Below are 25,179 nucleotides of genomic sequence, written 5' to 3'. Positions count from 1 at the left end.
CACAAAATGCAATTTAATATACCAAATGTTAAATCATGTCAATTGGAACTAGGGGATATGAAACAGAGCCTGGGTAAACACAATTTAAACAGTACAGTCCCTTTGCGGTGTTAAACTACTGATAAAAGTTCCTCTTCTATCTAAGTGACTTAAACTGATTACTTTTACAAGATTTGCCTGCACCCTTATGTTGACTTACGGAATATTTTGCTAAAATCAAATATATTAAAGCGTTATATCTTCGGTGTTTGAAACTATTTCGATCACGATATTTTCAGGATGTAAAAAGATCTGATATGGTGGCTGTATGTTTGCGTTTCAAACTTGAGGATTCTTCATTCCTCTTGACATCTCACAATTACTGGTGCACAGTCTGAAAGGGATTTCCTTCCGTCAGATACCAGTGCAAACATAGTTAATGGGCACTTGTCAACACTAGACGCTACAATTGGATTCAGTCTTTTCTTACTCTCTATTAACACAGATTTAGCAAGCACATCTTGATATGAAAAGTACTAGTTAAATTCGACACCCACGTTCTCTTATAGAACAACAATGAGAAATTGCAGTGAAAGTTCGATCCGCACTTTCCACCAACTTTTGTGGGGTTTTGTTGTATACCAATTTAATGTTAAAACTGTTCAGCTTGCTCTCATAATATTCGCTTAATGGATTAAAATAAATTGGTAAAATGTTAGACACGATTCATTTTCACTTTCATAAAAACAATATTGATTAACAATGCCATTATAGAAGACTCTAATCTGACGTACTGACCATGATCTAATATAACCCATTCGCTTAATGATCACCAATATTAAAAAAAAGATTAAGCAGATTGAATACCATGCTTTATTTCTCTATAGGGCTAATGGAAATTAGTTTCATTAGTAATTAGTATGATTAGTGTTAATCTATCATTTTGCATTGAGACGAATTTCCCAGTTTTTCCCAGTTATATTTATCAATGCAAAATTAATCTGACTCAAAACTTTTACGCACCATTGTACATTGTAACTCAGAAAAGCAACTACACACTGATTCCAATTCAATTAAGAATCTACACCACTGTACGATTAAAAACACAATGACTTACAAATAACTATGTTGAAAATATGCTACAACATGCAATCGAAAACTACTCTCAATGATTTAGTTTAGCACTTTAGTTGGGACACACACCGCGCCGAGAAAAGATATCGTCTTACTTGAAGATCTCTGGAGTAACTGATCCAATACACCTCTTCAATAAAACAATATTTCAATTTTATTCGGACGTTGGAAATCCGTAAGCGCGAATGGAAGCACATTTATTCAACACTATAAGCAAATAATCACGTGATTGGCTTACAGCAACCCATGTTTAAAGTCATGTAAATATATCTTCCCTGCAGTGTTTTTATTTTGTGAATACTGTGACACACCTATAAATCAATATTAACCAAAATATTTGTGCCAGGTATTAAATATATGCTTAAATCTAAGCATCTCACAAGATTGATTCTGGGTTTTTATTCAGATTTTTAATGTAGTTTTCAAGCCGCCAGCTCCTAGGTAAAATCACGAGTGGTGCTGGATATTCTGAAAATGGGGATGTACAAAGTTTATGTTCTTCGCGGCACAGTAGCTTAAAAATTCAATGGTCACCGATATATTTGTTTGTGTTTGTTTACATGCTTGTTTGTTTGTCTTTCAGGAATTGAGTCGCTTCGTAATAAGGTGAGTAGAGACATTTGAATATAGCCAATTTTGTACACAAAGTATAGTAAAATTTATTACTACTGTGAACCCATCGACGGTCAATGGTTACACGAGCTCTGATAAGAAATAAATGCATGCCTTTAGGTTACGTACGTTATTCTTTACGCTATTTATTGTAATGAGTCCAATGTTGTATCCATGTTTCAATCACAGTTTGACGGTTTTTTAAACACTTCAAATATCTTGAATGCCCATTCCGTGTATTTTAAACCACATCACCCCACTCCACAGGTTCTTGAATAAACATAATGTAATTGCCACGGCCATGAAGATTAATGCGTCAAACAAGTGGCTACCTATCTGTTGTGATCGTAAGAGCTATCTAATTATAGACTGACATTTTAGTCACCTTCTTAACCATGAAACATACATGAGAGTACTTAGGGAAACAAAGAGCGTGGAACCACCAGTGCATTCCTATACTACAACCAACAGAAATTCTTGCAAATTGCCCTGTCGTCCTTGAGAAGGCGAACGTCCTCTTAGAATGTATCTATTACGTCAAATGATACTACAGGTGGCCACAGATGGAGTCGTTACACAACAATTTAGCATATTTGTAATTCGTTCAACACGTCTGGACATACAGGCACTTGACACAGACATCCTGTGGCACTATTTGGCCCCTGGAGTTAAATCTGTTAAATGAGGTAATATCTCAAGTTTTACTCTATATTGCTAATCCATCAGTTGGATTTGGTGATAAAGGTGTCATGTAAATATCTTAGGAGATGTTGTTCGAGTAATAGGAAAAAGCATTGGTTTCGAAATTCTTTTTACCCCTTAATTACATTTGCATGTTAATAGTGCGTTTTGTTGGATATTAGCAATCTGTTATTGACACTATACGATATTTACTGGCCCCATACATAATTTACTTATATTTCAATCGTCAATAACACATAAGTACAAAGTGGTTTTGTCTACTGGCTTATTTATACACCGCCACCTGTCTGCTTTAATCATGTTTGGCTATAAATATTGCGGACAACTTAAATGCTGAGGAGTTGTTAACCTTGCAAGCAAAGAACTACAAGTACAATCAAGTGGCTAATGTGAATGAAATCGTAAAAATATTCCGCCACCAGAAACCATCCGATACCCACAAATATGGTATTTGAATAATGGAGGCTTTTAAATCAACGCCATTGATAAATGAGTTGATCATATTTCGTCCATTACAGGCGTCATGTTTAAAACATTTGATCCAATATTGACTCAAGAACTCTGTTTTATAATGCTACTTGACCTTTGCGAGTAAATAGAAACGCTTTTTGGATGTTCATAGTCAGGTTAGGTTTCTAAAAAAATACGTAAGCCAATAATATCAAGGAAAGTTGTCGAACAAAAATCTTGAGAAAAAAGTTTCAGATATTTTTTCATCACATGTCATACTATCTATCATACTATCTATAAATAATCCGATTTATTTGCCTGAAGAAATTGGAAATCATTGTCGTTGCTATTATTGTTCTTTTTACTGTTTATTGTCGTCAGGGTTGTAGCTAACACTGCAGTGGGAACTCATCACTGAATGTTAATTTTAATGCATGAACCCACCACACTAACTTTAAGAACATGTGTATTTCACTGAACATGACATATCATTCATACATAAACGCGCCGGAAAAGGATTTAATATTGTATTTAATATACAAATAACCTATTTCTATGTCTCACAGAACTTTTGTATCATTCGGGAACTAATTTTGCGTCTTGAAGGCCGCGCTCTACATACATCGGTGAACATCAACAGAGGAGCTAAGCTGTTCTCGTGTCAAAAAATAACATGGAATTTCTGGCGCACATGTGTATATTAATTAATTTTGTTATATGCATCCTAAAAATGCCCAGAACTTGAATCTTCCTTAATCTTGCTAAAACAATCTGGTTTCTATAAATTTCCACCCACCATTCAAACTCTGATCGCTACTACAACTCAGGTTGCTGTCGTTTCTGTCACTGTGTGCCCTCGTGCCTTAAGAGTTAACGTCTATGTTGCGGATGTACCAGAATAGAGTCTGAGACATCGAGCAAATCGACCAAGTTGATGTAGCTGAAAATCATAATAGGAAAAGCTACTCAAACAGGTGACCAATAACAAAACGTGAAGTGACAACTATTGACTTACAAGGTCAAATTCGTCGACATTCAGCGCAAGGTATAGATAGCAGCGGTACATGGAAAGAACAAGGTCCGGAGGCTCTATTGCTACGATTGTGACAACATAGAAATATACCAGAGAAACTTAAAATAGTATTTTTTGTACTTGTGATTTTAACCCGAAATCCTCAAATGGGTATAAGTATTAAAATTTAAAAAACTGTGCATTATTTGTCACAGACTTTTTTTTCAGTACTAAAAATACCTTTTTTTCTCCAGTACTTAGGTTTAGTTTTAGGTTAAATTAACTTAGGTTCAATTTTGTGTTATGATAATTACGTGATAATAGCTATAAATAAAATGTGCAAATTTAAAAAATAAACACTTGTAAGTATATTATAGTATTAACACCAACTAAGGTTCGGAGCTGCTTATGTGCAAAACAAAATAATACGAAATTGCGATCAGACAGGGTCTGGTAAGCCCTATATGGTAAACAATCATGTAAATTGTTAAACTAATCACTAAAAACACGCGATTTTTACTAATCTAATGACTTACGCGTCATTTCTAAATCAACTAAAATCGACACATTTTATTGGTCAGATTGGAATAGATCGTCACTTAGCAAATAGAATGAGTTTGTGAATAAGTCTAATAATAAGAATACTTCCAAAACGAGATAGAAGATAATTATACAAACTGACGGGCAAAAACTAATAAATAGAGAAACGGAAAGAGAGCGGTTTTCTTTTGTTGTTGCAAAATGAATCAATAATTAGTAGAAATATATTTAACATCTGAAATTCATGACGAACAACATAATGCTATAATATCTACCACTTGCTAACGTTATAGCACAGTGCACAGTGCTCACATAAAGAAGGCAACCGAGTTCATGTACTTTAAGAATGTAGGCAATGCACTTTTAGTAAATTAATAACAGTTAGCTTATTATGATCTTATTATATCAAGCTTTTACATCAAAATTGCTGAATTAGATTATGATCGCAATTATTATAGGATCGTTGTAACAATATAAATTAAATTTGTTGGAATACCTATTATAAAAATTAAGCAACACATTAGTTACTGCGCTAATGGACGTTGCTCTCAAAACACTTACGAGCTCCCGAAGGACATTATTCTTGTTTTTGTATCTAAATGTTCATGAATATATAAAAAAAAATAATGCAAATTATTATGCAATATTTAATTTTCAAGTGTTTTTGGTTAATTAAAAGTGACGCATGATATTCTTGTAAGTATTGAAAGACAAAACACACACAGAAAATCATTAATTAATGCAATATTTGTCCCGAATGCCATAGACTTCAGTTGTGTTTTTTGTTGTTCTCTTTTCTGTTCCTTGCGGCAACTTCTTCGACGCGACGGTTTATGGCTGATGCATATTTTGCTGCGCGACAAAAAGCCGCTGCTTTTGAAGCAAGGGCAAGATTCACACAAAATGTAACTGAATGATTGCTACACACTAAAGTTCCACGTTTGTAAAGCGCATTGACGTCTCAACACTGCATTTTATCTCGTGTAGAATATGTACCGTATTAAATCTTGTTTTCATCTGTGTTCTGTTTTTGTACTCCTGTATGTCATGATTTTTCTGTTCCTGGTTTTGACTGCCTGTTTGTTTAGTTTTGCTTGTAAAATTTTTATGCTTTTATGATGATATCTTGCATATGACAAGCATTAACATGTAAGTGGCGCCTTTTGGAAGCAGGTTTCTAAGCTGGTAAAGCCGTGTGTACTGTTTTCATGGTTAGCATTTTAAAAATATTTGAATGAAGCAAACATAAGAATGAAGTCTCATATAAACCTAATTAAAATTGTTCGCCTATTCTATATTGTCATATGTCTGCGCGTCTTTTATTATTTTCAATTGATTGGCGTCGTCTTTATTACCCATCTAGATGAATATATGAGAGAGTTTATTGCTCTGCGTTTAAGAACTTAAATATTTTGGTGGCGTACCTTTAACGTATTCAATGACGATTCCAATGGATTTGATTTACGAATTATGAAAACAATACTATATCCGTTTATACAGCAACATCATTTGAAAAATGTCATAATGATGAAAACCGGTTGATTGTTCAATGTCAAATATGAAGGAAAGCGAGGCATTTACGTTTTTTTGCGTTACGACACAATAGAGAGATTGCGATATCCAAACACCGTGATCGTACCTCCGTCCGTCGATCTATTCAAAACGACTCGAAACGAGGTCGCGTATTCCTTTACGAAAATGCAATCACTAAAAAAAGCTTGCGCAAGCTTGCAGCAAGCATGTACACGCTTGCTGCAAGCTTGCGCAAGTAACAGCGAAGCATGCACAACCTTGCACAAGCACTCTTTTATTCAGCCAGGTTTGAAGATTTTGCACATGCAAAATGTACGTGGATACATCAATGAAAGTGCACAGAATTTGTCCATTTCAAAATATGTTAAAGACAGTCAAGGATAATGAAAATACAAAGGAAAGTCTAACTATAATTATGATCCTTTTTGTTTGTAAGAAATTATTATAATAAAGCTACAGCGATGTGTGAAAATTTGATTTGATTCACGTGCGAGGTTCACAAGTAGAGATTTTCCATTGAAATGTGTCTGATACTTTCCGTATAAAAATGACATTGCGATTTCACATTTTGGACACCAACGTCGTATAAAACTATATTTGGGAAGCATTCGGGTCTTTATTCAATGTGAGCAAGACGTCAACCACACTCGGCGCATACAAGATATTACCACTACACCGAATCCTTAAAACAGCGTAAAATTAAGTGTACAATGCAACTACTTTTTTCAATCCTACCAACCCCATCCACCCAGTTTGCACTTTGAGTACATAACGGACTTCATTTCCTCTGGATCATACTTAATGACACTTTGAGTAAAGCTTGGGGGAGTTATAGACACTGAGACAACATTTGGTTGTTGACAAGGTGCAAACAAATACACTTCTGATGGACGAGATACAATCTCAAATCGAAAAGGCCAAACAGGGAATGAATCCTCTTCAATAGATGTGTAAGTGATGTTTACGTTATGAACGGTTTAGCTTTAAAGATTAAACGCAAGGTATTAATAAATTGAAAGATTAATATTGACTAACAAAAGATTAATATTGACTAACAAAAGATACCAATAATATGGTCCTTAACGTCGACAAAGTACGATCCATAGTTCATTGGGCAAAATGAAAATCGTTTTATAGCTTGGAAATAACACATTCGATCAGGTAATAGCACCCACGTACAAGCTTACGTAAGTAATAAATTCTAAAGTTATAAATAAGCTCAAACACGAATGTTATTAAAACTGCTATACAGGCAAAAATAAAATTGATCTTAAATTGTATTAAACAAATTTCCATTGGACACATTTTGGTGGTTACACAAAACAAACAAAATAAAACATTTACATTTACTCCATTTGAAATCCGATATTGAAGGAAATACTATAAATGCATTTTTCGCTTTTCACAAGGCTACCATGTATCTTTTCATTGAGTGAGCTGGAAATGAGGATTTCGGGTTAAAATCACAAATTCGAGAACTTGTTTGGCTTACTGCCACTCGTTGCAATGTACACAAAGAGACGGCACTGGATTCGATTATTTTCATGAAAGGAGGTACTTGTTTTGTTGAGTGCATGGACTATATTTAAGTTGACAAATCATGCTATTTGATCACATCGGGAGAAGTTAAGGCAGGTATTTTTACAGAAAAAATTTCATTGCAACAAAATACAAAAGTCAATTGCAACATACACTGCAAAATTCCTGGCGACAGAGTGACTACATCGCACTGGAACTCGGAAGTCACTACCGCCGTCACTCCAGAATAACCTACCCTATGGTGGCCGACAGAGTCACTACATGAGAGTGACTACATCGGAAACAAGGCAGTAGGGTACTATGCAGCAGTGTCATCACGTAGTGACTACAACTGCTAGCCTCCGATGTGTTACCTGCTCGATGCCGCATCGGCGACTCATGATGTACACCACCGACTAGATTCCGACAGTGGTCCACATCTTGTAGTCACATCAAAGTGACTTCCGTAGCCAGTGCCCCATGCGTCGCCTGCTCGGTGCCCAGTCGGCGAACTTCAAGGTGACTACGCTGCCGAAAGGTCGTTGACCGCACCCTGTTATGAGTTCGAACACTCTGGGGACGCGCGCGTATATCTACCAAATACGCGCTGATGATGACAAATACGCGTATCATGCTTGTTTACTGCTTGTATACGCTCATGAATGGAATGAGTTGGTTTTATAATTGATTGATTGATGCATGCTGTACAGTGGGTCTGTGGTTCTACTGCCGTCTTTGTTTTTGTTTTGTTTTTATCGTGCTTTTGCATTCTTTATCATTTATATTTCAACTGTGAGACTTCCGGTTCATTTTGTTTCATTTATTTATTGTTCTCTATTATAATATTTTAATTCTTTTCGTGCTGCCTGTTTAACAATCTCATCAACTGTGTGTGTGTTTTATTTGCAGTTCTTGTTCTTGGTTTATTTGTTTGTTTCATTTCAAACATTTTTATTTTGTTTATTAATTATTTGTTTGCTTGTTTTCCCACAAAACTTATATCATTGCTTTGTTTACTTCAGTGGTTAGATGACATGTTTTGCTATCAAATTTGGCCTATTTTTTCATATTTTGCATGATAACGTTATATAGGCCTATTGAAACTTTTTTTAAACGATTTGTGTTTTTAAATGTTTTAAAAGAGATATTAATTTTCAGCCGAAGTTCGCAAAGTATGCCTATTATAGGCCTAGCATTTTCAATTTATACATTTTGATTTGCCAAAACTTTACTTATTTTGAAGCAAGCATTTTTCTGTTATATTTAAAATTGATTTATAGGCCTATCATGCATTTTGTTTTACTTCTTGTCACTTTCCTGCAAGGTTTACTGCAAATTTATACTTTTACTGCCGTAAGTTTATGCAAAACTTTGGCTTGTGCTATTTTCTTTTTCCGTTTTTCAAAATGGTGTTTTTATAGGCCTATATTAGTTTGATTTGTTTTTCATGTTGATTTTTTTTACGTTATCAAATTATGCCTATAAATCGGTGTCACATCAATATAGGCCTGTTGCAATGTTTGTTTGAAATTTTTTTATCACGCAAATATTAATGCTTGTTATGAATTATTATTGTTATAATTATTTATTTATTTTACACATTTAATATTTTAATTCATCAATAGGCCTACATGCTTCTTATAATATTCCTACTTTTAACTTCTTTATTTGCAATTTTTCTCAAGTTGTTTTCTTTCGAAGTGTTTTTTGTTTCTTCCATTCTTCGTTTATTGGTTTCTTCCTGTTTATTTATTTCTTAACTTTTTATTTATTTAGTTATTCAAATAACCACCAATTAACAAATATATATTTTATTCATCATATTAGTTTATTGAATTATACTTTGTTTACTGATCATGTTTATTTCTACTACCAAATTTATTTTATTCATCTAATATTTCACTTATTTTTAAAGTCCAGTTTGCAATTTCCCCTCCCTAATCCCCTAAAAAAGCAAGAAATAAAGAATATTATTTGAATAAATCAAGAGAATATAAAAAATATGGCAATAAAAGCAAAACCGGCAACCCAAAACGCCGGTACTGAGCACCCAGCCCAGTCGCGTAGTCACACCGGTGTGACTCTCCTGCGAAGTCACCGCGCCGCGAAGTCACTCTGTAGAAACCTAGGAGGCTGGCTACCCGGCTATTTCGGACCGGCGATATGGAAAACCGAGGTGTAGTTTCCGATGGAGTGACATTCAGGTGACATCGACGTCACACAGATGAGAATCTTGCAGTGTAGTTAGCATACAGTCAGGTTTCGTGACGTGCGGAAAAAAAACCCTTGATTGAATATACGTGGTATTGGTAGGTATTAGTATTATCAAGCCAGCCGTTTATCACTTTTACATCGGGTAATTGGTGTAAAAATCAATATGCAATTACCTTCCATGCTAAAGCAATAATATGTCTCGAGTACTTTCTTTTGTTCACCTCAAGCTCGGTATTGACATCAATGCCTTTTCGTGGTTGCGCTGCAAGCGTGCTGACAAACCACCGCGTACGCGTGTGTATACGCTCTACGTAAATAACGTTACGCGCGTGACTCGTATAGGTATTGCAGCAGTGGCGTCACCAGGATTTTGTTCGGTAGGACACAGTGAATTTCAGGAGTGGGTGCAAAATCATCAAATTGTGCACAATATTGCCGCAAAAAAGTGCTAATGTTCGTAATTTTGGGTTTATAATGGGGTGTTATAATGGTGCTGCACCGTAGAGCAGTAAATGTGGAAGCATGTGAATATAGCTGGAAATATTTGCAATAAATTCTTACGTTATACATGCACTTATAAGATCCGTACACAATTGTTACACAAAACATTAAAATGAAAGTCAAATTACAAGCACGTCTACAATATTACTCCAACTAAATGTATGATACAATTTATCGAGATACTTAGGTAGTTGTTATTGCGAATCGAAACTTTCAAGTTCTCCACACATGCATTCCCCCATTTTTACAAGGTAACCTATATAACTTTTCATTCTTGTGTAAAGTGAGCTGGGAACGAGGTTTTCGGGTTATAATCACAAAATTTGAGAATGTGGTCGACTTACTGTAACTGGTTTCAATATACACATTGAGCCGGCTTTAGTTTAGAACATTTTCACTAGAGGAGGGAGGTTCTTACTTTCGTAAGTGTATTGACTGTTGTAAAGACGACAAGTCATGTTACTTTAATAATCAAATAGGTAGATGTTATGGTGGGTATTTTTACAGAAAATATTTCAAAACGTCTCTTTAAAATAAAAATAAAAGTCAAGTGTAAAATCGTTAGCGAATAGCCAGATTTCTTGACGCAAGAAAAATCCTTTATTGAACCTACGTGATATCGGTAGGTAATAATATCATCAAGTCAACCATTTATCACTTTTGCGTCAAGTAATTGGCATACAAAATGCAATTACCTAAAGCAATAATATGTCTCGAGTACTCTGACGGTAATGTTAAAGTATGATAGTACAAATGTTTGCTCTTGAAGTCCAAAAGGCAAGAAAAAGAGACATTCCTCTGTGAATTAGACACGTCTGTGTTGATAATGCAATGCGTCATCCCGTTTTATCTGCTTAGTAATATAAAGCCACGAGCAAATTCAGACTTATGCCTTAGTTGATTAAAGAGCTCATTTAATAGGCATTCAAAGCAATATCTCATTCAAAATCGCAATTAAAGATTGCATCTATTAGCTGCCAGGATATGAACATTTCTACATTGTTAACATACACAATATATTTGGTGTTTTAGAATTATTCCAAAATAATTTTTGTACTAATTTTACCCGACAACAATTTCTTTAAAGATGGCAATTGTGACTTTTGATCGCAAAAGCAATAGAGCGTATTTACACTCGTATGTGAATACAAGTTATTGTCCTAATCAAATGCGACGAGTAGTTCCTCTCAAGCAAAAGTGCTGCATGATCGTAGTTTTCGGCGCATTTGAAGGCATACTAATCCACTATATAAATCCGAAGTCCGCCGCAACCACCTTTAGTAAAAAAGTACACGGAAAGCTTTTTACAAGCTAACATCTTGTGTCCAACAATGTCCGACCTGTCACAACCTACCGTATAATCTTGTATTGTATCATGCTTTTGCTGTTCCTGTTTATGGTTGTTTGTTTGTTTGTTTGTTTGTTTATTTTTTGCTAGTCAAGTTTTATGATGACAATATGCATCTTGCATATCCAGGGAGTAAATCCAGGTGCCTGTGCATTGTCTTATTATTTATAAAAATATTCAAATGAGCAAACCAGATTTTAAACCTTGTCATAACAATAATGTATTAGCAACTCAAGGAAAATCAATTGTTTCTTACTTATTTGTTTCTTATGCATGTTTGTGTGTTATCTTGTCACTCTGCCTTTGATAAAGATCCTGCTAGGATCGAAAGCTCAGGCCCCTAAAACTTTGAAATTTTATTTGTTTCTTCTTTCTTTCTGTCTGTGAATCAGAAAATTCTGACACACTTTAACCTGTTTTGACCATACTTTGTCATTGACCATTGTCGAGCCAAAGGTCACACAGAATTCAAAACACAATTCACCTAAAACTGCTTCTTCTGCCTTAATAATCTTGATAATGTAGCATAGTGACACCACTTGCAGACATGCATTGCTACTACTCAGTGTCTATGGGTTGTTCACAGATTTGTCCGAGACAATATACCTTCAAAATTCTACCACATACAACACAGCAGGGTGACGCCACTTGCACAAATGCATTGACACTAGCCAGAGCCTATAAGGTGTTCACAGATTACTGGTTAAAGGTCATTAAGGGCTCACTTCCGGTCAGAGACAAAATACCTTCAAACGAAATCTTCTACAACAAACAACATTGCAGAGTGACGATACTTTTTTGTGATTTTGGTCATTTGGGCCAAAAAATTGACAATTTTTCACCATTTTGAGGAATTTCCTTAATTATATTATTGATATACAGGCCTTCTTCAATTTTACGATATTAAGAGAATTAAAATAGATTTCAGTTTCCATGGCAACGGCCATTTATGCTCGTTTTAAAGCAATTTTCCCAGTAAAATTGAGCAAATACCCCAGTAAAATTGTCAAAAGAAGGGTGTAAATGGATTTTGTCGTGGAAACTTATCTTTGAATAATAGCTTAAGATTAAAGAAGACCTGTATATCATTAATATAAAGTATAATTCAAACTTTTGTACTGCAAAAAATTGATAGACATGGTGAAAAGGTTCCGTTTGGCCAAAATGACCAAAAATCACTAAAGACATGTATTATGCTTACTTATGAATTTTAAGAGGTCATAGGTCAAAAACCAATATATTATGATTGACCTTTTTGGATCCAAACACCCATCTTAATAAGTTTGCACTTTTCATGACGCGTAAGTAATTTTTCAAAAAATTCAGCTGTTTATTCCTTGATAATGCTTGACATAAAAAAGCCAGTGCTTGTGTGTCAAAACGACTATTTTCGATCACAGCACTTCTGTATAGTTGCCATTGTTTTTTCGTCGTTTGTTATCTTTAATTGGAACATTAGCTTCATCTTATATCCATCTATATGAATATATATCAGTGAATATTATATCCGTTAATGCAGTTATAGCATAGGATAACATTACGATACTGTTAAATTTGCATTGCTGAAGACTGCCAGATTGTTCAAGGTCAAATATGTAGAAACGAGAAAGCAATTTCAAGTCTGATACATCGGACGCAAGGCATGTGCATTTTATTACGCATTTCAACACGATGCTCTCGCTAAGCTTTCCATGTTACGCATCACGCACACGCCTCTGCCTGCGTATATCACATAATATTGTATAGATTTCTAATAGACAGGTTCATTTATATAGGTTCATTGTTTATAGTAAGCTATACACATATAAATTATCAGGAGACCAGTAACATTCATTATCGGTTGCTGAACTAAAGGCGCCGATCATGATATAGATGACCTTGAGTGCATCTAGTTGGGAATCATATTTTTATTAGAATAATCAAGCGTATGAATAATTATTAATGTTAATGGGTTGTGACCAGTGGTTGTGACTTTTATTTGTAACTTTGACCTTCATAGTGTAGTTATATAGTAGCATTAAGCCATTATGTTCATTTTTGTAAGGCCCAAGGAAGAGTCGTTGTTGTTATTATTTAATCATGCCTCTTTGTATGCTGCGTCATGATGTTAGTTATGCTCCTGTCTTATCTGTCTGTTAATGTACCCAAAAACAATAGTGCTGAAACACTGTTATTCTACGAAAGGAGTTATATACCCTCAAATATTTGCTACATTAGCGAGGTTTAGATAAAAGGTGGATGCGGATTGTTATGTGGCCATGCGTAAAGTGGGGTTGGAGTCTTTGCCCAATGCGATCAAGTGAATCCAAGATCCACCGGATCTGCTAGTACCGCTACCGCGTTCTGCGCATACCAAGCTTCAGCACTATACTTCGCACCAACGTCTTACGTCTTATTATTTTAAACAGCGTAAAGTAAAATATAATGCAAGTAGGCTACTTTGTTCCATCCATCCATCCCCTTCCACCCAGTTTGTACTCTGAGTAAATAACGTGCTATATTTCGTCTGGATTATGGTTAATGACACTCTGAGTAAAGCTTGAGGGAGTTATAGACACTGAGACAACATTGGGTTGTTGACAAGGTGCACACAAATATAGGTCTGATAGACGCGATACAAGCTCAAATCGACACGACGAAAACAGGGAGGGAACAACTCTTCAACGGACGTGTAAGTGATGTTTACGTGATAAAGAGAATAGGTTTCAACAAATAAATGCAATGTATAAATACATTGAAAGATATTAACCAACAAGTGGCTTCAATAATATGGTCCTTAACGTTCACAAAGTACAATACATGGTTCACCCGGCAAAATGAAAAATGTTTTATAGCTTGGAAAAAATACATTCAATCAGGTATTTGCACCCACGTGCAAGATTGTGAGCATGGCTGTACAGTGGCGTGGCAGCCTGCGGAAGCAATACAATTTAGGGGGAGGGGGAGGGGGGGTTGGATCGCTTTTACGCAGACATTTGCGCGAGAAAATGTTCAATTCAAACTATTTAATCGAAAAAACGAAGGTTAGTTTTGGTATTTCATGGACCAGCGCTAGCTCGCGAAGCCGGCAATTTTAAGGTAGATGCCCAAAGCAATGGCCGATTTGTTTCCGGTTGCTCTTAGGCTTTGTTAAGGGGAACGTCGACATGCAAAAATAAACGTGGTACGAATCCCATCCTGCCACCGCCTACACTGTTAAAAATCCACCCTACGTTGGAAAATAAATACCATATAAACGAATATAAATGTATTTGTTTTGCTTAGGTTATGGAAAAATTTTTACAGAAAATAATTATGAACGCCTTTAAAATGAAATAACTAAAAATAAAAAAGTCAAGTGTAAAATCGTCAGTAAACAGCCAGATTTCATGACGCGAGGAAAAAACCTTTATTGGACCAACAAGATATCGATGGGTAATATTACACGGGGGGGCTTTCTTGATAAAGATGTACGGGATAAATGTACCACGGTTTTGGAGTAGCCTACATTTTTTAGCGATTTTGGTATATTTATGGCTGGGTTCTTAGTGGACACCAATGGGCAAAAGTGGTGCTATTAAAAGCACCCAATTTGGGCAAATTTGGCTGCTTTTTGGGTGCTTTATGTGAAAATTGGTATACTGATAGGTTGCAGAAACGGCAAAAAGTACTAAGGTATAGAGAAAGTCGGCATCCCCGTACACATGTTTTCGAAGACCCCCCCGGTAATAATATCATCAAGCCAAACATTTTATCACAAGTAATTGTGTACAAAATGTAATCACCTTCCATGCTAAAGCAATAATATGTCTGGAGTACTATGCCGGTAATGGTAAAGTATGATAATACAAATGTTTGCTCTTGGAATCCAAAAGGCAAGAAAAAGAGACATTCCACTGTGAATTAGACACGTCTGTGCTGATAATGTAATACGTCATCCCGTTTATTTGCTCAATAATATGAAGCCACAGGTAAATTGAGTCATTTGCCTTTGATGATTAAAGAGCTTATTTAATGGACTCAAAATCACAAAATGTGTTATTTTACTAACTACCAAGATACGAACATGTCTATTATTGTAAAACATACACAAGTAATTGGATCAATCACGCAATATAATTGTTGGGGTTTTGAACTATTTCAAAAAAGAAATTACCGAAATTGTACTGTTATTCGACCAAAATGTTGTTAAAGATTGTATTTTAAACTAGAATGAATAACACTTATCGTTGAACAAATTTTTATCTTTCCCCAGAGTAGGCCAGTGCACATAAACGTTGAAAAAAACCCCAGTGTATCCGGCCGGATTCGAACCGGCGACCTTCGTATTACTAGCACGACGCTCTAACCAACTGAGCTCAACGAAGTCTTAAAGGCGTTAGGGGAACAGGATGCAGCTGGGTCGGTTGACAGGTTATACCAGTCACGGATAGTGCGTGGAAAGTATTAGTTTGAGTAAGCTGTCGAATTGCACCGCGGATATTGAAGGCAGGAACCATGGTGTTTGAAGCTAGCGGGGTCATGTACTGGGACCACCTGATGTCGATGAGGTCCAGCCGAATGCGATACATCATTTCTAGCTTGCTTTGGAGACGTCTGGTAGTCAAGATGGGCCTTTAGAGATCTTGAACCATGGCTGTCACATTGCTAGAGCAACGATCATCGGTGACTGACAAACCTTGCACAAACTCTCTATACATGCTGAATCTTTCTGATGTTGCGTTGTGTATGAGGGTCCCAGGATGTAGGGGCATACTTAACTATTGGGCGGATGAAGGTTTTGTAGCTGGTCTCTCTGATCCGGTGTCCACAGCGGCCGATGCTTCTATTAAGGAAGGCTCTGGTGAAATTGGCTTTCTTTGCCACAGTGTCAACATGCATGTTGAAGTTCAGCTTCGAGTCAAGGTGGACTCCAAGATACTTGGTAGAGTCGACAAGTTTGCCACAGTGTCAACATGCTTGTTGAAGTTCAGCTTTGAGTCAAGGTGGACTCCAATTCCAAGATACTTGGTAGAGTCGACAAGCTCTAACTCGTGGCCATGGATGGTGTATGAAACCAGGACTGGTTTCCGCTTGTTGGTGATTCTTAACACCTGGCACTTAAGATTAGAAGCAAGGTACTGCATCAACCAGTGGTTTTCGCAGTTGACTGAAGATGTTTGCTGTCAGAGGGTGTTGAGATTAGCTTGTACAAACACTATCGTCGACTCCGGCATGTCATTAATAAAAAAAACAGCAGAAGGCTTAGCATACTGCCCTGTGGTACACCAGATGTTTCTTTGGATGTTGAACTTGTATGGCCTTCAAGCAGGACTTGTTGTGTGCGTTCTCCCAGGAAGTCTCATTTCCACTCTAGCATTCGGCTTTTAGGAAAAGATGGCGATGGGAGACCTTGACGAAAGCTTTGGCCTAGTCAAGCAGGATAAGGTCAATCTGTGACTTGTCATCCAGGCTCGCATGACCTACGTTTCCTGAAACCATGCTGGACGTCGGCGACGTCAGACAGATGGCGTATGAAGTGGCAGTGGACGATGTGCTCCGGAAGCTTACTGAGGATTGATGTGAGTGAAATTGGTCTGTAGTTTGAAGCAGTTGAGCGGCTTCCTTTGATAAAGATGGGCATAATTGAGGCTTTCTTCCACTGAGAGGGAACTATCCCTTGATCAAGTGATGTCTGGAACAAGAGTGTAACTGCAGGTGCAACCACGTCTGTGGTCTCTTTTAGAAGACGAGCTGGTATCCCATCTGGGCCGGTGGCCTTATGAGGTTTGATGAATCAACCGTGATGTTGTTAGCTTATGGGTGAGGGCTGTTTCCCATATCTGATAGGTCACGTCATCATTGTCACTGACGAACATATAGCTGAACTATCTGTTGAGCAAGTTAGCTTTCTGCTTAAGATCACAATGCATGATACCATTATCTTTCAAAGGAGCCACTCCCAGTTGGTCACAGCGCCAAGATTTAACAAGGGCTCCACCTTGGTCACTGATGATGACATCAAACACGTATTTGTTGTGCGATTGACGACAGGTCTTCTGAGACTCCTTTTTCTCCTGAGTCTTGTAGCGCATCCAATCACATGATCACGTATGTCTGGCTTTCTGAAAAGCCCACTTCTTCCTTCTGATTATGCGCTTTGTTGGTTTTACTTAAGGGTGCAAATAAATTTATGAAGTACTCGTTTCTAGGCAGCCTATGTCTGTTATTTTTTTTTAAATCTTGATTTGAATACGTATTATGGCATATAGCACACTATATAATTCCAAACAACACTACATGTATATACAAGTCTAATGAACATTAGTTTGATGCGCAGATTTGATTATTTCGGGTGAAAAAGGTGAAATTTGGTCTCATTTGAATTTTAGTATCGGATTTAGTCAACATGTTTGATCTATCGACTACACATGATAGGACTATGGTGCACAGGGTAATTGAAGGCTTTAATGGAAATAGTGATCAGGTGCCAGAATACCGTCTGATATTTCCACTCATTAATCATGTTTCATGATTCAAATCTGACAGATTGGATCACATTTCTTTGACATTTATATCAGTCAGCCTTAAAGTTATACTGTAAGATTTGCTTATGAAAAGACCCTCTCAAAATTTAGATTTTTGCTCGATTGTAACTAGCATATTGTGTTCAAAGCAAGGCCTGAGGTGCTGATGTATTTGTGACAGAATCCGAGACTTTTTAATAAATCCATGGATTTCGAGATTTAATCAGTCCGGTCTGATGCGCTGATACACGCATTAACCGCAGGAATGAAATAGCTATTTGATTTTGACTTTACCTAATAAAGTCAGCCCAAACTTGTTGACAGTAGCTGCATGTATGAAACACGACTCACGAGCAGTTATTTTCAGCGAATTCATCAATTGTAAATACATTTTATGTTTCCACAAAAATATAAAGATTTCAATTCTGTACTTTATATTACATTCAAGGGCTTCGTAAACTGTGTAGTGATCGCTAACAGCGCCACATACGGTTGATTGTGCGTTAGTTCCATATACAGGTAATTTCACGTCCTTGAAGCCATCGGACAATTCAAAGGTGTCAAAGATTTTTCAAATCTGAAGCCATTAATGCAAAATAAGTCAAAAACTAACAATGAATATTACAAACGGGCGGCTAGTCTAACATCGGAGCTGTTGGATTGGCCTGTTACTTGTTTACCTAAATACGCATTGTCTCAGCATTTAAACATAACAAAACATACCTACGTGGGAATATCAATATAGAATGCCACATTGTCACGTTAACAGGTAGGGAGATATCAATAAGATATAATTGTTTTTTACCTGGGAAAAGTAATAAAGACTCAGCCTGATACAAAAAAACATCCAAATATAAAATGTTATTAAAAAGGATACCAGATTTCATTTCACGACGGAAATTGCAAAATTACACAGCACCATTATGATGAACATCGACGTGGCATTTCCGTTGTCCAGGGTAGCCATAGGCGAATAAAAGAAAAAAATATAGGGGCCAGGCTTACAAATGTTAAGGGTATTCTTTCCTAAACAAATTAAAGGTTGTGCTCAAATATTCAAGTTCTAAGGTATACGTTTACGGTCATGTTGGTACCTGTTTGTTATATACACACACACCCCCACCCCACACCCACCCCATACACACACATCTACATACAAACGACGCTAAATATAGCGCATTTCCAAAAAATTGCAATGCGCTTAATACTGTTTCGGAGCATAACTACAGTATAAGAGATATAGAGAGAGTCAGTATTCTCCTTCACGTACTAGTAGTCTTTGCAGCGAGCTGCTTAAATATTAAACGCATAACTTGCAGGAATATGTTTTGATATGGTTTATCTTCCAACCGTAGCACGCACGCATCACCGCAAAAAGTCTAACCATACGTAACGCAATGTACTGTACGTCGTCATTGCAATCCTTACAGGAAATGAGCAAGTCTTTTCAAAAAATAAAAATCAATCATTTCTTTTGTTAAAATATGATGAGAGGAAATCATTATTATTTAAAACCTTGCCTGACGATTATGGTGATCTGAGATTCCGTATAAATTTTGCATTCAGTGTTTTAGGTCGGGGGGAAAAATAACTAGAAATCAAATAACATATTCCATTTACCAAGCTAGGCGGCGAGCTGTTTTGTTTTGTAATTGCACAACTTATGAATATCTTTTGTAAATGTAAAGAAGTGGCAAACAGGTCAAACCGTGATAGTTCCGCCATTTATTCAGCTACTGACCTTTAAGAGTTGCACCCGACCATGTTATTTTCAGTTTGCGTTACAAACTAAAAGAAAACACAATATGAGATTTCCGAGTACAATTTCGCTATGCAATAGGTGTTTTGTGCTATGATATAATACGGATAGGGAATTGACAATCACTTATCCACGTCTGCAATCTAATTCCTTTGACATTTTATTCTTTGCAGTTACATTTAAAGGAATATGAATACTTCAAGGTACTTTATATGCGAAACATTTATCACTCTTTATCTATTATATTTTTGTGCTTTATTTAAGCTTTCATTTGAAAGTGTAAAGTTGTAATTTGTGTAAAGTACCACTTGAGCTAATTTGAATCGCGGTATAAAGCAGTCCTATTATTTACAATTCGAACCTATGTATCAGATACCTCAAACTTGTATGAAAGTATCTAATTTAATTAATTCAAACGTAACATACATTTTTTTAGAGAAATGCGCTACATTGCATCGCCATTGTCAGTGAGAAGAAAGCAACTTTTATGGTATAAGAGGATCATATGTTGAAATATAATTCCATATAAAAAGGCAACTACTGGAGATGATAAATCGGATCAATATTAGGAATTGAGGAAATTACTAAGGGTATGAAACCAAATCTACTCCTCAATGTTTGGATCTGTTATAAACACTTGACTGCAATCCTTGTGGAGTGTGTCAACTAGGGTGCTTCAAAGAACAGCTTTTTTTATAACACTATTGTAAAACCCGGAAAACCCTTAGGTTTAAAAGCGTAATTAAATAATTAACACTTGAACAATATCGTTGATTTGATATTGTGCTTTTGTTTCAGGTATCCCAAGGCCAACTTGCTATATTTTTTAAAGTTCAACATTCGCCGTTTGTGTTTAAATAACTTCCTGAATTTGAGTGGAGCAATAATATCATATATCAAATCAATTTGTGTGTTGTAAAGAAGTTGAGTGTACTGGATTGATTTAATAAAGTGACTGACGCAAGTAAGTTGTCAGGCATTGGAAAAATGAATAGGAATAGAGGATCATGGTAATAAATACAAAATGTACCGATCGAAATAAATCCCTCAGCTGGGTTAGTCTGCCCTACACAACTAAAAATGCGATATATGTAATTAAAAAAGCTGATTTTATTTTTAAGGGCTCTGATAGAGTCGAACCTCTTAAAGTACAGGTAACTGGATAGGACAAGCGACGAATTACTCAAACAGCGTCAGGCAATGACCGAGTGCCAATATGTTTTTATTTTTGGCATGTTCATGTTTGTTTGAAATTTTGGGATGTTTCCCCCAAATTTGATATCTTTGGTGATATTTTAAGAAAGCGATATGCCAAAGACATATCTTTGGGCACTTACTTTGTTATCATTCGTTTTAGTGATTTACTGATATTATATATTTTGTGACTACATTTTGGCGTGTTCAATGCGTTTTAAGTTTACCGTGAAATTAACGCTGATATCTGCACATGCTCCTTTTACAAAATATATCTGATAGTCGACTATTGCAAACAATAGAATGCAGATTGGCTCGGCATCAATGGTTTTACAACCGGTAGGTCCCGGGCTAAACTGCTAACGTATTTGGCGCGCGATCTGAGCTAGTCATTTTCTGATGGCTGTGCTCTCTTAACATCACTCATTAGAAAAAGTTGGAGGACATCTCCCATTCAACCGTGAGTGGTGAATTGACTACGTAATAATCACACACTCGAGGGTATAGGCCAACTGCACGTATCACCTCATTTCGAAAGCCGCATCTTGCTAAACAAATCTATTTAGGCCAAAACATGACAATAAATATTGCAAAACAATTAAAAACCTTAAACAAACCGACTCAGGTACCGATGTAATTTCAACCAAGCATTTCAATGTTTCGTAGCGAATCAAGGCCCGATAATGCCATTGACAATACATGTACTACGCAAGCAGCGCTGACATGCACTGAAGGCTGTGAATGGCGGTGTGCTACCATGCATACTACAGTTCATTCATAATGATATCAAAGTCACTCGATAGTATCGACCATAAGGTATATTCGAGCCAAATTTTGACACCATCCGGATAGTTGCCCTTCATGTATCATGCGATATTCATAAATATTGGTCGGACACTACTATAATGCACATATTTGGCAAACAGGCTAATGGTGCTCCAATCGTATTGGCTGTGGACGGCGAGATGTAAATTGGGCGATTATGTCACAGCTCATTAGAGTTTGTAACTAGGTCTATGACAACTTGTTGTAATGTTAACTCGAGAGGCAGGTGTTTTCAAATCAACGTAAAAATCAAGGTAAAATACAGAGTTTGTTTGATTATTTGGAAGGCAGATAATTTTAAATAATTTTGTACATGTATCTGTCTACGCCTAAAATAAAATGTATTATATACTTGTAAACAACACTGCCATATTCCTATTACCCTAGAGGTGCACTCCTGCCCTGCTACTATATAGCTACGCTAGACTACCGGTGCAGTACCAATCCTGTACCAGTGTGTGTACTATGCATCTGAATTCGATGTGCGTAATACAGAGTACTCACACGGGTACTTTAGAGTACCATCAATCACGTAGCTGGGCAGCAGTGTACCTCTGGGGGCGACAGTAACAGGAATCTGGTAGTGAATAAGGCACATGTTTGGTTTACAATTTGTAGGACACTCGTGTTGATATGAATGTTATGCAAGATTTTATATAAAGCACGGGAGCAGAATTTATTCTTAATTTCTTACTATAACTGAACTGAACTTAATAAACCTAATTTTTATATAAACTTTATATCCTGTTGACAGGACATTAAATATTGCAAGTAAGTACTAACAAAATACTGTTCTATTCAATGAGATGGAGGTACATTGCGTTGACAAAAAATGCATTTTATTTTCCTGGAGGCAGGAGTATTTTTTTAGAAATCAGAAGGACGTTGATTATTTTTCCCGCGATAAGTAAAGCAGAACAGGCTTAAATAACCATACATGTTGATGTAAATGAAAACGGAGTTGAATGCAAGGATCACAGGTTAAAGAGAAGTCAAATGAACCTGAATTATCTCTTGTACAAGAATATTTCAAAAGAGAAGAATATGAACGTTAAAAACAATTGTCAAGGGAGACAAATAGTCAGTTCAATACAATCAAATGCTTTGAATGAGCCGAGTCCTTTTAAGAACCGGCTGAAATCAAATAAAAATATTCCAATAAATTGTAATACATTACCTTTATTTTTGATTCTAAGGCCCTTCTGTCCCTGGCGGCATCGATTTCTCCTGGCGTCTTTCTTTTCCAAACGCGAAATCCTATTCTGCCATAAGCAAACCCTAAGATTGTCAATGGTAAAAAGTATTGTAATATCATTGCTGTAATAGAGTATATTTTACTATGTTTCCAATCACGTGATTCGGAACAAGTTGAAGAACCGTTATTATATGTATATTCCGTGAAGACAGCAGTTGGAACAGATATTATGCAGGCGCAAGTCCATACAACACCTATTGCAATGAGTGTTCTTTTCGATTCTGGCTTTGGTCGTAACGGATGGATTATTGCAATATACCGATCTAAGCTTATAGCAACTAATGTAAATATGCTAACAGAGACAGCGACGCTTTGAAAGAAAGACACACATTTACACATTACAGCTCCGAAAGGCCAGAAATTATACATAGTAGCATAAAAAGTAAAGTTGACACACATCGTAGCCATTAGCATATCTCCAATGGCCAGATTAACAACAAAATAGTTTGTAACAGTACGCATGCGTGAGTTGCCTAAAACAATGTAACAGATGATTGCGTTCCCGCCTAAACCAAGGACAGTTATGATGGCAAAGACTACGGCAAATATCACCTGTACCCAAAGTGGTTCTTCGTAATATAAGCTTTCGTAGTAGGCATAATAAACGTCTTCAGTGATATTTTCAAAATCGAAATCAGGAAAGCACATATCAACACTCATTTTGGTTTCGTTGTAGCTGCTAAAATAGCTGCTATAGTCCATGACGATGGCAATATAAAAATTCCAGAATTACTCGTTTTTCGTCTAAAACGAATCATAGATTCCACAAGAGTAGATATTCCTATTTTCCTCCATGATGAAGAGCTTACTTTTCAGTCCTGACAATCCGTTAATCCATTGCAGTAATGCCTGTAAGTAATGTAAGATGAGAACGATGTTATGGTATTGAAGAGGCTTTCTTAAAGTACTACAGAATTATTTAGATACAGGTTGCGCGTTTTGTGAGTAAACCGATCCGTGAATAAGTAACCAATATGTTATAGATAACTGGGCATACTTAGAGCTAATAAAACACTCACATTACGCGTTGAATTTGATGGTAGAAAAACACAACACAGGCAAACTATAGGCAATGATCGGAAGCACACAAAACGTCATTTAATCGTACGTGTATCGACTCTATAGCTTTTTACAGAGTAAGTGGAGTTGTCATAATATAATATGCGAGTGAGCTTTGTCAAGTAATATCACAAAATATTCATGTTCATTACTATAAGTCCGCATTAGCAGACTTACATTTAAGTACGCGCCCATTCTTCTGTTTTATTGTAGTAACATTTGGACAAGGATAATAACAGTAAAAGTTAAATAAATCCTTTATATCGATATGAAATAAAAACTTCATTTGAATTTCTATCATAAACTTAAATAAAAAATAACTGAAAATTTGAAAATGATCATGCTTAATTTGACACTTTATCTTGGACTGACTTTGGAACATCAAAGCTGAAAATGTTCTTATTATGATTGCTATCGTCAAAAATACAGCGTACTAACCTTGCCCTAATTTGTTTTGCAATAGAACTCCCTACCAATGTGTGCCATTTTACTATTTTAAACAGTTATGTACATTGTTAACAGTATTCGAAGAAATAATACTTATATAACGTTTTCCATTGTTAAGTTAAGTTTTATTCAATTTAACAAGGTTACTTACCTATATCAGGTAGCAACATTAAATTGCTTACTTATTCCAAATTTATAATTACTCTGTAAACGATAATTGCAAACATGTAAAATTAGCAGGCTCAAGAATAATCGTTAACACAATTGACTATGCTCATATTCCTCCAATTGCTTATCCTTAGTTCAGTTCATGAAGTGCAAGGAATATTTTTCATAAGTTGATACGACCAACCAACCGTTGCTTCGACTGGCGTGTAAATTTAACGCCCGTTTACCGCTCACAGCATCGCCAATGTGAATGAATCGGTTGTAGCGTGTACGTAGAACATAGGGAGATAAATAAGAGTGACTAGCTCAACTCTACTGCCAATCAGCATCTACCTTTAACGCATGCGTGTAACAAACCATATCACCAGATATTATATCTAACTATTCGCTTTGAATGTATTAGTCTTTTTTGGCAACCACACAATGCGACTACCTCGAGTTAAT

General features: G+C 36.2%; 1 protein-coding gene across 1 annotated transcript in view; it reads right to left on the bottom strand.

The window, feature by feature from the left end:
* LOC140171164 (tachykinin-like peptides receptor 99D) overlaps nt 1-24,969 on the bottom strand; it is a 74,393-nt gene extending 49,424 nt beyond the window's left edge. Inside the window, exons 1-2 of the mRNA XM_072194354.1 lie at nt 24,719-24,969; nt 22,984-23,910 (exon numbers count right to left, since the gene is read on the bottom strand). Of these exons, the coding sequence (XP_072050455.1) occupies nt 22,984-23,763 (780 nt within the window). The 5' untranslated portion in view covers nt 23,764-23,910; nt 24,719-24,969. The remainder of the gene's footprint in view (nt 1-22,983; nt 23,911-24,718) is intronic.
* Nucleotides 24,970-25,179: the final 210 nt, after the last annotated feature.

The sequence above is a fragment of the Amphiura filiformis genome, chromosome 15 (assembly GCF_039555335.1).
Source record: "Amphiura filiformis chromosome 15, Afil_fr2py, whole genome shotgun sequence".
NCBI classification, from domain to species: Eukaryota; Metazoa; Echinodermata; class Ophiuroidea; order Amphilepidida; family Amphiuridae; genus Amphiura; species Amphiura filiformis.
Note: the sequence above shows the minus strand (reverse complement) of the source record. Positions and strands in the feature narration are given on the sequence as shown.